General features: G+C 35.5%; 2 protein-coding genes across 3 annotated transcripts; both read left to right on the top strand.

Annotated features, from left to right (window-relative positions):
* Positions 1 to 2,519: 2,519 nt before the first annotated feature.
* LOC148611535 (uncharacterized) lies at positions 2,520 to 5,395 on the top strand. The gene is made up of 3 exons (XM_088595292.1): positions 2,520 to 2,654; positions 3,441 to 3,561; positions 4,941 to 5,395. Exons 1-3 carry the CDS (start codon positions 2,573 to 2,575, stop codon positions 5,272 to 5,274), a joined length of 537 nt encoding a protein of 178 aa, XP_088451418.1. The 5' UTR covers positions 2,520 to 2,572; the 3' UTR covers positions 5,275 to 5,395.
* A 1,045-nt stretch (positions 5,396 to 6,440) lies between these two features.
* LOC148611536 (uncharacterized) lies at positions 6,441 to 8,665 on the top strand. 2 transcript variants are annotated; one of them, XM_088595294.1, is made up of 3 exons: positions 6,441 to 6,492; positions 7,656 to 7,776; positions 8,180 to 8,665. In XM_088595294.1, exons 1-3 carry the CDS (start codon positions 6,465 to 6,467, stop codon positions 8,412 to 8,414), a joined length of 384 nt encoding a protein of 127 aa, XP_088451420.1. In that variant the 5' UTR covers positions 6,441 to 6,464; the 3' UTR covers positions 8,415 to 8,665. The 2 variants fall into 2 exon arrangements, with proteins under 2 accessions (XP_088451420.1, XP_088451419.1); XM_088595293.1 differs by lacking the exon at positions 6,441 to 6,492 and adding an exon at positions 6,588 to 6,921.
* The last annotated feature ends 9,243 nt before the right edge of the window (positions 8,666 to 17,908 follow it).

Consider the following 17,908-nt stretch of genomic DNA (forward strand, 5'->3'; position numbering starts at 1 on the left):
TGCAGTCAAGGGAATTTACCAAACTATTTTAAATGACTTAATATAATAGTAGTAGGAAAGAAGTCATTAATACACTACTATTATTGAAAGTTGTTGACTGCATAATTTGCATAATTCGGCTCCTGCGTCTAGAGTGTTCATATCACAACTCATACGTTATGCCAGAGCTTGCCGAAACTACGCAGACTTTTTGTATCGTGCTAGAACTCTTAACAAATAGGCTTCTGGAACAGGGTTATGTTGCTACAAGATCGAAGTCATCACTTCAGAAGTTTTATGGTCGTTATCATGAACTCGTGGATCGTTATGGTGTATCCATCAGCACCATGAAAACTGATTTATTCAACGGGTCATAGCTTTCCTCCCCTCGTTTGTCTACCCCGTATTTGACGTTTTATGAGCAACTCGGTGGGTGTTTCTAGAAAAGCAGAGGACGCTTACCCTACCGGTGCACCTGGTCCATGCTCCCAGTTTTTAGTGGAGTCCGAGTTATTCATTTGCTTTTGTTACTTTGTATGTATGATTTTAGTTACTTTATCTTCTTTGTTGTGTATGTCTGTTTTCCATGTCTGGTCTTTGTCCCTGGATTACATTGTTTTGATTACCGCTATAACCTTGGTTCTCTTGATTACTCTTAAAACCTCGTTCAGGTGCGTAGCTGCCGTTAGGCAAAAAAGCTTTTGCCTGCACTTAATTTTCCCAATTTTTTTTTCTTTTTTGAAATAAAATACATCCAGGAGAGGCATAAATGATGCTCTAAAACGCTATCTCCGCGGAGCTTCGGGGGGCTTCGCCCCCTCCAGACCCCCTGCCGTAATTTTGCCAACACTTCAATTTGGCCTCAGCTACGCGCCTGTCTTAGCTGTTATTGAACAAAAGAAAGAATTTTCGTTAATTGTGCCAGGTTTTGTTAATACTTAGGTCGTTTTAACGGTTTAGCTAATTCGTGCGCTTCTGTAATAAAACTCGACAGTGCAATTTTGCCAAGTTACATGTAAGTCAAGCTTAAATGGTCGAAATACATATGTGTGTAATTATACAATTTTTAAAACATAAAATATAAAACTGTCCCAGTATCGATGGGAAGATCTTAATGTACATTTTCATGAGTATCATTATTCTTCCCCCGCCCAATTTGCCCGTTCCTGGTTAAAACGTATCGTAAATTTGGCAAACGTAGGAATTCTTGTGCGACAAGATTATTTATCGATCAAGTTATATATCTCCCCAAAGCAAAATATCTCGTTTCATCAACACCTCTCAAACTGTTATAGTTATACATGTAAACAACTGGAACTTATTTAGAAGCAGACTGTATTATTTGTTCCAACTTTAAAAATATGAGGTCTCTTCTGCGAATTAAAATGACATGATCTTCAAAAAAGTAAGTCCCACAGACGTCGGACCTCAATAGATCCTTCAGTAAAAATTTTGGTGAAGGAAACACTTGACTTGACCACATAAATACCTGCCTTTGAACTCTCCACTGTTACATATGGCGTCTACTACATGTATACATGAATCAAAATTGGCAGTGCGCCTTACTATCCTGCATCATAAATAATTCAGCATAGACAAATTACTGTAATAATTTCTCTCAGGTATACTACAGTAAATTCAAAATTTTAACATAAAAATGAATTTTTATACATTTTTAAACATGCTGAAATTTCATATACTTTTATGCAGATGTGACTGGATGGAAAAGACCTTTGTCTTAAAATGTTTAGGTCTTTTACCGATACAAAGATTTCAATTGAACTATTGTTGTGTGGGTCATGTGCAAGTAATTATGAAAGATGTTTATATTTAATCGCGTATTTTTCTCATTTTCATCAGAATGTAAATAACATGATTGAAAACAATACAGAACTATTACAGTTGATCTGTGTTACCTTTTCAAACAAAATAGAACAGGGATGCTACACACCCAAAAGTGGTTCATATGCATTATAAAAATAATATTTATTTGCTTGGTCTATATGAAAATCAATGTTCGGTAATCACTTGATAATCATATTTCATATAACACGATAGCTATTTGAAAACAAATGATTCTCATATACCTGATCATGTAGATATTGGACATCATATTTTAGTGAAACAAATAAAATTATCATTAAACAAATATATGTTAATCATCCGATAATTATACCTGAAAAACGCTCGATTCGTGCATGTGTAAATCATATGTTATTTTCTCTACATAAATGATTCTAATGGCTGAGTTTCATTGGAAAATATAAAATTTTTCAGGTAACACCTAAGAGATGTTTATTTCAAGGTAAGGCGTAAACCATATTTTCTATAGTACTTTACTTTAGGGTACGACACTTAATCATAATAACATCGTTACCGATACATACTCGTCCCACAAAGGCTGATTCTGAATATAAATAATGTAAACTAATTATCATCGCGCAAGGTGACATTTTTAGCGGTTAAGTATTTATCATTTGACAAGTGTAAACAAGTGGTCAAATAAATAAAGCAGTTTCAATGCTACATCTGTTATAGGTGAAACGCATTGCAACGATTTCGTTAAATCTACATAAAAATTGAAAGAAAAAAAATGTTGTCGATTTTATTTTTGATTGCTGTTCCATTCGCTGATGGATTCTGTTATTCTTCCTCCGGTAGAATTGATAAAACAGGTCAGAATAATTTATTGATTATCTTATATTTTGAAATAAATATTTCACCTTAGAAAGAAAATTTCTGATAGTTTTAAGAATAATATTCCAAATGTAATTCTGTAGATATTGTGGCATAATTTTTCAATATTTTTATTTCTTGTTTGGTGCTATTTGCAATCTAAGTAAATATTTTATAGTTTATTAATCTCCTTTATTCATTAAAAATCCAGCATTTAAAAACTTGTCCATGTAGAAACTAGAGAAATCCTTATGATATGGGAGATACAGGGCAAATTTTATCCCACCATTTATTTTGTTCATTGTATGCTGTCAGAGAGAACATAGATTTTTCTGTATTAAAGTGGATGACTCAGAATATATGTTCAAGGTTCCCAAAAAATTCTATTAATTTATGAATAGATGATAGAGTTATTTCCCTTTATCTTAAATTCTGTAGTGCTTTCTTATTACTAGGTATGTAATTTATTTCATTCTTGCTTCTTCTTCATACATTTCTTAGAAAACATGAGTTTGTGATCTTTAATTGATGACATTTTTTAAACAAAATTTGGTATGTGTCATCCAATGCCTGGGTCTTCCATGGATACCCTTTTAAGCATTTTCTGTTTTATAAGTACTATCGCAAATATTTTCTAGGGGTGCAAACTTTCAGCTTTCGGAGTTTTCTGTTTAAAGGAAAACACCACTCAAATTTTCATTGTCAAATAAAGTAAAAACAAATATAAAAGTAAGAATAAAAATAAACCTAAAAGTGAAATGCTGTTACTTTTCCAACCATTACAGTTACTGGTCGGTTGATTCCAGTATGTGAATATAAAGGTCTTGACGTTCTAGATGGTTCTAAATTTAAAACAGCAAACTGTATGGACTGTAAATGTAACACCGGAACACTTAACTGTTGTGGGTACGTACAAATGTTTCATCCGATACCATCCTATCGCCATTTTTTACATGAAGACATATCTGATGGTAAACTTTAGAAATAATCTGACATTCAATTATCAAATCCCATTATTGACATACATGTAGTCTACGTTAGTAAATAGTTCACAATAAAATGAATTTCTACAATCGCTGGTTTTACGGTGAATATATAAAAAATGTAGATTCTATCCTAATCTTTTTGTCATAGCTACAGCCATTTCAGTAACCCGATGGTGACATTTTTAAAAGCTTTTGTCGAAGTCCACATTTCAAAGTTTATCATAACTTCTTTTGTAGTGCTTTAAAATCATGACAATATTTACCACATAAGCACAAAAAAGACAGCATGTTGTCAATTTCCATATCGACAGCCAAGACAACATAAATAAGAAATGCATTTTTTTATAAAATTATCTATACAAAAGTAATATATATTTTTGATTAACGTTCGAATATTTGCCTAAATGTAATCAAACTGATAATACAATACAAAATACAAAGTGCGCCAATACGAATTTAGCCGTCGAAATCAGCTTTTACCCGTCCAATAAGTCATATTGGCCTAGTTAAAATCCATATTGGCCGAGGCCAAGATGGCGTATTGGACTAGTTAGTCATTAAAGGTATACTTATAATTGGTCCTCGGCTAGCCATATTGGACTTCGACTACGACTCAGTCCAATATGGCTAGCAATGGACAAATAACTAACCAATATAATACCAATAATACTATATTATTTCATAAATATTGTAGATCACTATTCCTCTAAGTAGCTTTTTAATACCAGTATATCATACCTACAACTAAGGACAGTCAATGTTAAACAAATTTTCATACAAAAACCCTATAGTATTCCTATATGAATCTGAGTTCTTATATAAGATATATTATTATACCTTACATACATGTACATGTAATAAACGATTAATTCTGTTGGGTAAAATTTAAACATGTGACATAGATTAATTTGGATATTTTTTGTTTTAATCTCAAGAAAGATAGGATAACCCCCCAAAAAATGCCATCATTAAATATCCCTATTATCCAACGGAGAATAACCCAAATTGTCAACCTTATTAAGGTTGTTCCCCTCGGTCATTTGTTTGTTCGAATTCGGTACAATAAAACAATAACGGCACTCTAATTCGGTGAATATCAAAAATTGTCAACCTTATTAAGGTTATTTCTCTCGGTATAATACCCTCAGGAAAACAACACTAGTTCGGATTGACAATTTTGGATATTCACCTCCTCAGAGGGCCGTAATTGTATAGTGTACACACCATATTATGTATTTCGTTATTTATATATTTGTCCTTGGGTTTGTTAAGCATAGTCTTTAAACTTGGCTTCTTCAGGTTCGGAATTAATGCAGGAGTGTACATGCCACCGGTAGGGTGTAAAATGGTAGCCGATGGTTGTGATCCTATTTTTGTGTTAGAAGCCGACGAAACGCTTGACTGCAAGACTGGACAGAAATTAAAACTGATTTCCAAACCGACCGAAATCACACCAACCTTTCCTGGGACGTTCCCGTTCCCAGGACTGAAGTTCCAGGATCCACGTGAAATGCTTCGGAATGGAATGAATTACCATTACTCGTACCAGAACAAAATTATGCACCCTATTCGAGATGACACATCGACCAACAGTCTGAGAAATTTCCTTCTTTATAATGGATGGATAAATTAAATCAATACTTTCGAATGGAGAAATTAATATTTGTGTATTAAATTATAATTATCAGTGACGTTACATAGAGCTTTATTGGTTGTATTTTTCTACAAATGATCATTAAAATTTTGGATTATTATATTTTTTTTTCGTTTTCATATACTTTAGTATCCTGGATATCTACCATTACAAACTTCAGCAACAACGAAAAAAAGTGCATTAATCAAAAGAAATTTTGTTGTTGATAATCTATGTTTAAGTTATCCCACTTTTAGCTCACAAAATTCTAATACCATATAATACACAAATTTTCATGAATCAATTGTTCGATATTTCTCTCTTCTCTTTCATTAGTTCCTCTGTGTCCTTTGAATTGCAGTGAAACCTGTCTAAACTGAACCCTGAGTAATCTGAAAACTTGTCTAAACCGAACCCCGAGTAATTTTTAAAGTAAAATAATATTCAGTTTAAACAGTTTTCAATGAATAACAAACTTTGAATTTAGAGCCCACTGTGGGAACAAAAGCCTTCAATTATTATTAAAACTTTCGTGTACCTCTTTAAGTCATGTAATCCACTTTACTTTTACCGACTTGGATAACTATAAGAACTTATAAACTTACCAACAAACAAAGGCAACAAAAACAATAAAAAATACTTTAAAATGTGACGATCCACCATCTATAACTTTCCGATATGTCGCATCATAACGAATCAATTGGTGGTTGGATGTCGAATCAAAGCCACACACTTTATTATCTTTTGTTTAGTTGAAAATCTTATTACTGTAATAAGTCTGTTTCTGATCGAATTCCCCTTTTTGTTAAAATTTCCAAAATGTCTTATTAGGGTTGGGTTGTGAAAGTTGCTTAAATTTCGATGAACCTGTTGTGGAGTGTGTATTTTATTGAGAATTAATTATAAAAGATTAGACGTTGCACTCTCCTACTTTTATCATCAGTATTTTACTCCTTAGTGTTTTGCCTAGTGGATACCTATTATGACTAGTACATAATTTTCATACAGATCGGGTCTATGTTGCTCATTCATTTTTGAATTCCAGCGTTTGGATTATTTTATAGTTTGTTGAATGATTTCCTTGTTCATTGTTTTGTCTGCGTTCCGTTAAAAGTTGGATACCGTTTCCAACTTTTCTAGCTTCTAATTACTTCCGGAAGTGGCCGTTTTCGAAATGAGATGACCCGTGGATGGCGAGGTCACGTGCCGTACTACGCAGTCAGAAATTTAAATACAAAGGTAGAATGGCAGATCGCCAGACAACAATAACACAAACTATTAACACAAATGCACAAACAATAAAATATTACGCATCGCGGTCTACCTTTGGTTTATTTGTGAAATTGGCAGTGTTTCTATTTACATCAATTATAAAATGTTACTGCAGGAGGGGTTATAAGTCATCCACTAAAGAAAAAAAAAACACAAAACATTGAATTTGTTCCCCCACAGCAAGATGATGATCATTTCGTGTGATTTAATTACATCATTTTAAACCTAATGTTGACAAATCTTTATGAACAGTTATAATAGTAGTTGGAATTTTTCTCGGTTCGAAAAAGATGTTTCCGGTTTTATTATTCCTAATACTAGTTTCATACGTGGACGGATTTTGTTTCCAGTCACATGGACGGGTTGATAAGACAGGTACGCATTACAATCAATATGCCGTTTTTTATATTTAAACGATAAATAATGTAACAGCGACTGCTTAATGTTCGAAAGATCAACATGCTTACATAATTCAAGGATCAATTAATTTGTTTTGTTCATGTGAAGAATTCTAGAAGTTTTTTTCCCTCCGTTTTCACTATCATCATGGTAATAGTACATACCTGATAACTACTACATGTAGTAAGTAATAATTGTTGATGTTCTGTCGGGACAGCCATGGTCTTCCTCAGATGTCATGCGCCGGACCACAGTCAGATGTTGGTCATTAATGTGTCTTTGTGTTGTTATATTACCTTGCTGTTTGACTTTAAAGAATGGTCCTCGTTCTATTACATGTACATGTGCCGTGGATTTTATTACTTTTGTTGTCGGAACCATTCAGAGCTTACTTAAATGTGATTACATTTATTGAATACCTTTTGGTGATTTCTGAAATATTTACTATCTTTTATTTAGCTTATATGCTGGTATATTTGTTACGTTACACCATAGCCGTTCTTTGTTTCTATTGGTCTACTGAAAAGACGCTTTCCATTCCGATACACAGAAATTTCTTCTGGTTTTCCTTGTGTTCTTTTGATTTTAATATGTTGTTCGCAATATCTTTTTGCTACGGCTTTCGAGTTTTATATTTTGCTTTGCCCTTAATATTAACTTACAAGTGCTATTGACATAAACATTAACAAATTCCAATTTCGTGTTGGCAGTTACTGGAAGATATATTCCAGTATGCGAGTATAGAGGGCTGGAAATGTTGGATGGTTCTGAACTGAAGACAGCTGACTGTATGGAATGTAAATGTACACAGGGTACTCTTCATTGTTGTGGGTAGGTGTTTTATTACACATTAGATGAAAAGTTTTCAGAGAAGGATCAGTTAGAAATGAGTTCAAAGACTTACCTTTATGCACTATAATATATCAAATGCTAGAAATTTTATATACACGGCAGGTGGGCGCTGTTGAATTGATGATAAGTCTATTGATGCATTTAGCTGTTGCATCCAATTTTTAATCCAAAGCATCAGATCACGATAATTTATAATTGTATCTGATTGAGAAACCAAATTGATGACAAAGTATTACGGACAATACGGTACCATTTATTCACGAAAAAACTCACTTGAATACGACCTATACTATATCTCACTAACGCGTTAAATACACACTATCATATTTGTTTATATACGATCATGTATATACATTGTATATATACAAAAACTATTTTACAGATTTGGTAGTGATCCTTCTACATGGCCTATAAAGCCACCGGTCGGTTGTAAAATAATAGCAGATGGGTGTGTACCACTACTGGTTCTTGAGAATGATGAAACAGTGGACTGTCAGACAGGGAACCAGGTTGACTTTGAATCCGGTCAACCTGGTAGTATCATTTCATTCATACAGAAGATTTATCCATCCTTTCCAGGCGTGGGCAACATAATTCAAAGCAATAAATTGCCGTAGTGTAATTTTTATTAGAAGGATTTGCCATCATGACTAACGATTTGAACAGTTCTCATCGAGTAGAACCGAAATCTGTTTATATGACCTAATTCGTCTACTAGACTTTGCTCTTCTGTAAAATTTCACTATTGTTCTAACTATCTAAATCTTCAATGTTATTTCAGAATAAGGAAAGCCAATACATAAACTATCGTTCCTATCTATTTTGTTTAATTGTAACTTGTAATGTTTTAATTAAATTTTGTGAGACAAACGGGACATAGAAAACTTTGTATTCTGTTCATACTTCCTGGTCTTGATTTTGTCGAACCTGTCACGATGATTAATGGCCTTAAGTCCTGCGTAAGCGTATATATGGAAGTACTGTAATCATACCGAGTCTAGTACAATCGCGTCTGTCGTTAATCGTTCAACTGAAAATACAACACAAGAATGAAGAAACGAATTCCAGAAGAAACTTGTAATAATAGTTGATGGGTTTTACTATATCGCTGTTTGTAAATTGATCGGCTTGCTCCATTGATTTTTTTTTACAAAATGTTAGAGCAGACACTTTTACATTGCGTGAAGAGGTCAGTATTTATTTTAAGAACATTGTATAACTCAGTGAAACATAAATTCTGTCGAATTGGTGTTTATACACTATATTTAAATTAGAATTATGAATCACAGATTTTATGAACATTACATGAAAATAACGTAACAATACCACGAAAGCCCGCTGATTGAGCTAATTTTCGTAGACTTAAACAATTTAAGAACATTTATAACAATTTATGGAGCTACACGAGTATGTCTTCGTGTATTATGCCCGAGCCGAGTGTGCGATAAACTGTGACATATTTGCATTTTATAAAGGTCCGTCACATCATACTCATTGGAAAAGACAAAAAAACATTGAAATAGACTAAGTGATGTTGATCAACTATTACAAGAAATCTTGTTGACCAATTTTTATACTCGGCGTCACACAAATATGATACTGTTAAAATTTGAATAAAAGTATTTTCTACGACTTTATTGACACCTACCGTCGTTTAAATTGCCGTAAGGGTGCACTATACAGTTACATTAAGGCACACTGTTTCGCACACCAAGTTACCCCGGTCAAATTTTGTGAAACTTGAAATTAAGTTGAAATTTGATGGATATATTGTTTAAATGTAATTAAGCATTTATACATAGACAGATGTAATATATGTAATGGTAAACAGGTGTAATTTAAAGGAAGAATGGTATCCGGAACGTTTCAGTCCCCTGCCATACTAGGTTCTCTCCTCAGCATCAGATGGCTGATTTTCAAAATACCTTATTTCGCACGAACTTTTGGAACTAAAATTGTGAGAGAATGAATGGAAAAGGGTCTTTTTATTTTTACCCTTTTTCCAACTACTCCAAGCATGCTTTCATCCTGCGGTAGCGTCTAAGTGCCTGATATTTTATTAAAAATAGTAATTGCCTGTTAGTTTTGAAAAGGCACCCCTGATTTGTACTAAAACTCAGTAATATTTTTTCAGTATGTTACCATGGTTACCAGATTTTATAACAATACTCATTAAATTACTTATAAATGAACCTCCACACACCAAGGATTTCAAAAATATGCATTTTTTTATGACAAAACACTAGAAATTTCTGTACAGACTGCCTCAGAACATTCTTATTTCAACAAAATGAGACCAAATATTCAGAAATGACCTAACTGTATTGTACTACCTAAGCACTGAATCGTTAAATTCCGGTGAGATTTTAATTCTCGGTCCCAATATTTACGTTGTCAAAGGCGGCCATGTTTACAGTGATCGGGTTGCTAGGAGATGTTGTTTACGTTTAAATGGTTTGTCCAAAAACCGAAGAACCCAGGATGCATTTCGGCGCTAATTCGGATATCTCGGATTTATTCTACGCAAACATCGTACAACACCGAGAAGATCAAGCCGACGATTGTCACCGGAGTTCGACGGGAACGAACTTCGTTTGTAAACAAATTGTCCCGTAGAAACCAACATGGCGGATATTAGTATAGGATTTTCCCGTAAGGATTTGTTACGCACGATTTCAGCCAATAAACGGCTCGTTGGAACTATCACGGCATGCATATATGCGAACTATCTTCAGATTAAATAAAAGAGAGACAACTCTAAGTCCCGACAGTTTAAAAAATGGAGCTTCAAATCGAAAATGTGCTGTATGTGACGTCGAGTAAAGTGTGATTGCTTGATTGTTGGGGTTTAACGCCCGAGCAGCAATATTTCAGCTATATTCAGGTGATGAACATAAAGTGGATGATAAATGAACATGAAATGATGATGAAATGAAAAATGGGATGGGACACAAGGATAACGGAGTCGACTAATTTTGATTGCCACTGGAAATACGGAGAGGAGGGTAGGGTCGGGCAATTTAGCCTCCAGTGGTGGAGCCCTATGGTTCCTACTCCGGGAGAATAGCACAGTAGGGTTCTTTAACGTGCGAGGAACGTAGCATCTTTCCCAACATGGTGCACCGCTATGGTTTGCGGTCAGGTTTTCTGTATTATTGTCTGACAACCTCAGCATGTAACACGCCAGGGGTACCCCATTCCACTACCTGGGAAACAACCCACTTGCTCTGTGGGCAGAGCGCCCTAGCCCCCGGCTAGGTTTCTGAGCACTGTTTAGTCGCCTTTTACGACAAGCTTAGCAGGCCTATTCTTTTGATTGATTGATTGATTGATTGTTGTGGTTTAACGCCCGAACAGCAATATTTCAGCTATATTCAGGCGATGAACATGAAGTGGATGATAAAATGAACATGAAATGAAAAATGGGATGGGACACAAGGATAATGGGGTCGACAAATTTTGATTGCCACTGGAAATAGGGAAAGGTGGGTAGGGTCGGGCAATTTAGCCTCCTGTGGCGGAGCCCTATGGTTTCTACTCCGGGAGAATACCACAGTAAGGTTTTTTAACGTCGGAGGAACGTGGCATCTTTCCCAACACGGTGCACCACTATGGTTTGCGGTCAGTTTTTCCGTATTATAGCCTGACAACCCCATCATGTAACACACCAGGGGTACCCCATTCCACTACCTGGGGCACACATCCCAGTTGCTCTGTGGGCAGAGCGCCCTAACCCCGGGTAAGGTTCTGAGCACTATTTAGTCGCCTTTTACGACAAGCTTAGCGCTGCTGTAGGCCTATTCTTTTAACATCCGGACCTGCACGGGGCCCTATTCTTTTGAAATCCGGACCTGCACGGGGCGAGTATAGTGTGAAGTTGTATATGTAAAAGTATAATTATCTAGTTTGTGATGCCTCGGCTCTTGTTTGGCAAAATAACGCATACTATACCTTACTGGTGTAAAAACAAATTCCCTGGTTTGCTTTCCTTTATCTTAGAGTGGAATACCTATCGAATCCTGTAAAGGTCTCAGTCGAAGATTAGGGCGGATCACATTTAGGGTCTCAACTGCACTTCCTGTTATCTTACTGAATTTTCTCTGTGATCTAACCCGACTAATCCAGCCTTTATATTAGAGGCTAGATGAGAAACGAATACGGGGAGGGACCGGATTATTCGGGTTATCTGTGGTCAGGGTTCACACATCATTTTTTAAACTTTATGGATCAAAATGAAGATCATTCCGACATCGACCTCTACAATGATGAAGTATACGAATTTCCAACCAATGACTCACTTTGTTTGGATAGTCTTCCTTTTTCCCCCACCAATTAAAATGCCTTAAACAACACTGTCAAAATAGAATGTCTAATATATCAGGTGAAAATAAATGGTCTGTTCCTTAAAGCGGACCGAAAATGGATCCGAGCAGTCGATCATCCTTCCGACGCTTGAAAAAGTTCTTCCCCATCTTAACCATGAAGCTTTCTAAAATCATTTGCAACACCTACATTTGTATGGGCGTGTATGGAGTATTCATATCACAACTCATACTTTATGTTAGAGCTTGCCAAAACTACGCAGACTTTTTGTATCTAGAAGCCTAGAATTCTAACAAATAGGCTTCTGAAACAGAGTTATGTTGCTACAAGATTGAAGTCATCCCTACAGTGAGAAGTTTTGTGGTCTTCATCATGAACGTGTGGATCGTTACGATGTATCCATCTGCGCCATAAAAACTGATTTATTCAACGTGTCATAGTTTTCCTTTCCTCTTTCGTCTACCCCGGTGTTGACTTTTTATGAAATGCGAAAGAAATGATCGTAAACAAATTGAAATCCACATCATTTTGAAAAAGGCAATCATTTTGCAAGAAATCCTTGATTTGTTTGTAGAATTTGTAGTTTCGCAGATATTGTCGAAAAAGGAACAAATCGAGATTGACACTCTTTATTGACCCGTTATTTAATTTGTAAAACAGTTTGACTGGTGTGGTTATAGTCATAGTGGTGCAGATAAGAAAAAAGTTTCAATATGTATACACCTTCTATACTGCTACAGTTTGGAATAAAATTATTTTGAGTATTTACAAAATTTGATAGGATCTACACTAACGTGACTACACTTGTCCGGTCTACCTTTCTTTTTCATCATTATTTTGTAGCATGCTTCCTTTATGGCTGGCCGACTTATCTCCAGACCAATGCATATTAGAATATAGGCTAGAAACCACTAATTCCACTTCCCATAGGCTTCTATGTTAATTTCACAATATTCAATGGCTTCTCTGGACTTTACCTTAACTTTAACCTGCAGAGGACTATATATCAGCATGATTCTACATATGTCAGCTCACAATCCTCAGAATGGCATGTAGGGTTAGCAGACTTGCAGTGCAGTACTGGTCACCGGAAGTGAAGTGTCTATAAATAGCATGGGAAATCCCAGTGTTTTCACAAGATAGGGGTATATTTAGAAATCATTATGGAGATTAGGCTTCACACCACAAGAAGCAAAATGCACCTATAAAATGTACAGAAATGTTTTTCCTTTCAGAATCTGTTTAAATTTTTTAAATGAGATGAGAACTTTTTTCATAGCACTATGAGGAACAGGGGTAATTTCTGCGTAGGACTATTTTTGCGTACGTTCCAAATGCTCATTGGTTGAATTGGTGGTCTGTAAGCTATACAGAGTACATGTTCCGAACAAAAGTGGAAAAGAGAGTTTATTTGGATGAGAACTTTGTGGAATACGTGGGAAGCTACGTATATAACATCTTACAGGAGACTGCTGCTCCAATGGCGGAAGTGGCGGCATTTACTTTTAGTCAAGCCATCCTTCCAGTTGTAACGTTTTACTCGGATTCCCTCTTTCATCTGATTTCAGTTTCAACAGATGTAAGATTATCATAACAATTTGAATTTTGAAAACTTTTCATCATACTTGTATGATGCCAAGTTTACATTTTTCTCTTCTTTCCAGACATCTAGAACTTTATCTATTTGTTTTGTCTGACACCTCTTGTTCATTTTTTAGTTTTTCACTTTATTACTTCTCGTTTTTCTGATTTGTTATTATACTACTTTGATCTTTTTAATAACATTTTTTTTCTTTTTTCAGTAGCCTTATTCTCTCATTCTATTCAATACTGTCTACGTTTTTTCTTCTTCTTTATCATTCTATTTACTATCAAAGCTATCTTTCTCATTTATCCTTCACCATCTTTCTTTTCTCTCTCTGTTTCTCAAACAGTTTCTTGCCGATTTCAGTAAAATTCGGATGATGTGCATCATGGTGCTAGGTTGTCTCCTCTTTGGATTAAACAAATCCATTAGAACTACCAGGAAGATCAAGTAAGGAACATGTACCAATTTCAGTTTTCACGAACCACAGTCTTTGTTTTTGAATGGTTTCCGTCATAAACATTTACTTCTCACAAATCAAATCAAACAAATTTAAATATTTCAGAGGACGCTTACCCTACCGGTGCACCTGGTCCATGCTCCCATTTTTAGTTGAGTCCGAGTTGCTCAGTTGCTTTTGTTACTTTGTATGTATGATTTTAGTTACTTTATGTTCTTTGTTGTGTATGTCTGTTTTCCGTGTCTGGTCTTTGTCCCTGGATTATCGCTATAACCTTGGTTCCCTTGATTACTCTTCAACAAATTGTTACTATAAGGAAAAGCCTGATTGAGGACTGTTTCGCATAGTTCATTCTACGGATTGCCCGTTACTTAATTATATATATATTTTTTAAATGTCAAAATGAATCATCTAGAGCAAATTTACAATGAACATGTTATAAGTTTTATAATGAGTGAAAGTTGAATATACACAGAATATCAGATGTCAAAATTTGTGTCCCGTGCAGGTCCGGGTGTCAACAAAATAGGCCTGCAGAAGCGCTAAGCTTGTCGTAAAAGGCGACTAAATAGTGCTCAGAACCCTAGCCGGGGGCTAGGGCGCTCTGCCCACAGAGCAACTGGGATGTGTGCCCCAGGTGGTGGAATGGGGTACCCCTGGCGTGTTACATGCTGGGGTTGTCAGGCTATAATACGGAAAACCTGACCGCAAACCATAGTGGTGCACCGTGTTGGGAAAGATGCCACGTTCCTCGCACGTTAAAGAACCCTACTGTGGTATTCTCCCGGAGTAGGAACCATAGGGCTCCGCCACAGGAGGCTAAATTGCCCGACCCTACCCATCTCTCCCTATTTCAAGTGGCAATCACAATTTGTCGACCCCATTGTCCTTGTGTCCCATCCCTTTTTCATTTCATCAATTCATGTTCATTTTATCATCAATTTCATATTCATCGTCTGAATATAGACGACATATTGCTGCTCGGACGTTAAACCCCAACAAACAATCAAAATTTGTGGCATAAGCCATATCAACCCGAGACTCCTATATCAACCCAAGGGGCACCTAAGTGATATACAATGTAGGTCTAGGGGTGTCATATATGGTATGTGATATACATCGTAGGGTTCGCATTATACGAAAAACGTACATTTTAATCCAAATATATGATATAGCAAAAAAAATTCAGGTTATTAAATTTCAACATCATAACAATCAAGCATCGTTGTACCAGATACATCTTTTCGTCACACTAAAATATTTCAAGACGAACACTCATCCTGTAAGACGGGACCTATCTAGACCAATTATATTTAAAATGTTTTAATCCCTGTGCATTGTTGTCAATGAATGTTTAGCCTGTACAAATATAAACACATTATCTAAACTGAACACAACCTTAAAAAGTGGAAATTGATGAAGTTTATGAATAAACAAGTATCACTTTTTGTACTTTAGTAAGTGTAGATTTTAAATTTAACCTTATGTTCTCTTCAGAGCTGAAGATGTACGAATCAATTATGAAACATGCACTGTGGCAGTGTGCCATGGCAAGGCCAGATATGGAAGGTGGTGGCAGTGTGTCATGGTAAGGCCAGATATGGAAGGTGAACATTTTTGTCAGAACTGGAATAAGTTGATGAACAAACCTACCTGTTTTAAATAAATTTAAAAAAATACATTTACAATGAATCCTTTAAAGTAAAAGTGCATGCATGTACAGTTCATCTTTGATAAATCTTAATTTTTGCCAATAGAAAGCAAAACTTTATTCAAATATTATATTTTTTCATTATTAAAATTTGAATCCTAAGTTTTAATGAGAATATTTTTAAATAGTCGAAATTTTTTGGCAGACATAACAAGTCGACTCTCATGCAACATTGAAGAAAGAATTCCATCCACCGTGTCCTAGTTGGAATATTTATACGAGCTTTTGGACACGGAATACCTAATTCAGCATCGTCAGAGTAAAGACAATTAGTTTTGGGCCCACTAATCATGGCCGAGGTCAGGAAGCTAGACCACTATAACAAAATTTGGCAGGAAGGGACAGCGTTAGAAAGAATTAAAGAAATCCGAGATATGGGTCGTCAAGTTGGTATGTATGCATAGGTGCTTTATTTTGAGTGAAGAAAATCTCGATGTAAAGAAAACCGTATGCTATTGTGCATTGGGGAAAACAAAAAAAACCAAAAAAAAAACCAAAAAAAACAATATTATTTATTACAGGAAACAAACGAACAAGAATTAATTTAACATGATTTTGGAATAGTTTTTACTCTTACAAAAAAAAAAAATCATGTTAATAATACCATCAATAACGATGTAGTTGTGAGTCCACTGCTTTATACGTCCACATTCTCAATTCGTTGTGTGTGAGTGCAAATCTGCTGATTCTTCATTATACAACGAATTTCTGTTTTATTTGTAGATGTTGAGATTGCAAAAGTAAAAAGAAAAATTGAAGCCATCAAAGAAAGCATTATAGAGGTAAAACCATCCTAATTTATGCTTTGACGAACTCGCCTATTGCAACCCTGATGGTTCTACAATAGAACTCGTTACCACCGCTGGAGACTTCAGCTGTACCGTAGAATTTGAAGTAACCAATGCTGGCGAATCAAGTTTAACATCGGCCACTTCAACTCATTGCTAATATTCGAAACAGCCGAAGCAGAGCAACTCAGATTAGACTTGACGGCGGTCGACTCCACTGAAGAGGACAGCAAGGCTGAAAGAGATGAAGCAGGGGAGGCATATAAACTTAGCTCATGCTCGACTCCTGCTGACTCCGTTAAAAGGTTGAGCAGGGCAGAAAGGGTTGAAGCAGATAATAGTGAGGATCTTGATGTTAGCCTAATTTTAAAATGGGCCGATGAAAAAGAGACTGATGAGGAAAACGATGCACTCGACCCCCGATTAAGCTTAGTAAAGAAAGTATATACAACAAAAGCAATGACGTTGGAATCGGCAAAACTAACACCGGGAACGGCTGCCAAAGTGGCAACGATGAGATCTTAAATGGCCAAGGTGATAATGGAGATGCTAAATTAAGTTTGGCCGAGCAAGTCGAGCTTACACAGAAAATGGAAACGAAGATGGAAAAAGAAGGCGCTCTCGAAGTAGGTCTTGTAGATTTTGATGCATACTCTGTTTGTATTAGTTGGGCAGACCAACTGGAGGCCGTTTATCCACTAGAAGATACAGCAGCTTAAGCTAGGTCGAGGAAGCACAAAGATTTGGCCAGTTATAAATCATTGAATGAAAAGTTAACGATGTATATATGTGACTCTGTCGTAAACGGGTCGTTCAATTATAAGTCATAATCTTACACATTTTCTCGTCCTATTTCAGTCGCTATCTATTCTTGTTAGCTGTCATACATGTATATTTATACTTATGTTTTTCTAAACGATAGTTTAAAATGTGGTACATGTCTTTGTAAGCTATGTCATTTTTTCAACAGTTGTAGTTACACGATTTCACAAATCTATTTTTATGTCCCTGGGAATTATATATTTTCTTATGTCTTATAACTAGATGTACTTTGATTTTTTTTTATGTTTAACCATAATGATTGTTTTTATTTATTTGCAATTAAATTATAGTTATTAATATCGTACTTTCTTCTCTGTAGTGTAATATGGCCGGAAACTTTTAGTGTGAGATGTATCGCTAGTTCCTAGTTACTTTCAGTTTTTCACATACAATGGAACCAAAAGCTTGGATGTTCAACATGC

This window comes from Perna viridis, chromosome 7 (genome assembly GCF_037379345.1).
Source record: "Perna viridis isolate PV_CMFRI_1.1 ecotype Kerala chromosome 7, ASM3737934v1, whole genome shotgun sequence".
NCBI lineage: Eukaryota > Metazoa > Mollusca > Bivalvia > Mytilida > Mytilidae > Perna > Perna viridis.

Excerpts from the sequence above, each read along its gene's own strand:
- LOC148611535 (XM_088595292.1), top strand. The coding sequence starts at position 2,573 with ATGTTGTCGATTTTATTTTTGATTGCTGTTCCATTCGCTGATGGATTC. Across the intron at positions 2,655-3,440 it reads CGGTAGAATTGATAAAACAG|TTACTGGTCGGTTGATTCCA; the intron begins GTCAGAATAATT and ends CAACCATTACAG. Across the intron at positions 3,562-4,940 it reads GGAACACTTAACTGTTGTGG|GTTCGGAATTAATGCAGGAG; the intron begins GTACGTACAAAT and ends TGGCTTCTTCAG.
- LOC148611536 (XM_088595293.1), top strand. The coding sequence starts at position 6,837 with ATGTTTCCGGTTTTATTATTCCTAATACTAGTTTCATACGTGGACGGA. Across the intron at positions 6,922-7,655 it reads TGGACGGGTTGATAAGACAG|TTACTGGAAGATATATTCCA; the intron begins GTACGCATTACA and ends TCGTGTTGGCAG. Across the intron at positions 7,777-8,179 it reads GGTACTCTTCATTGTTGTGG|ATTTGGTAGTGATCCTTCTA; the intron begins GTAGGTGTTTTA and ends ACTATTTTACAG.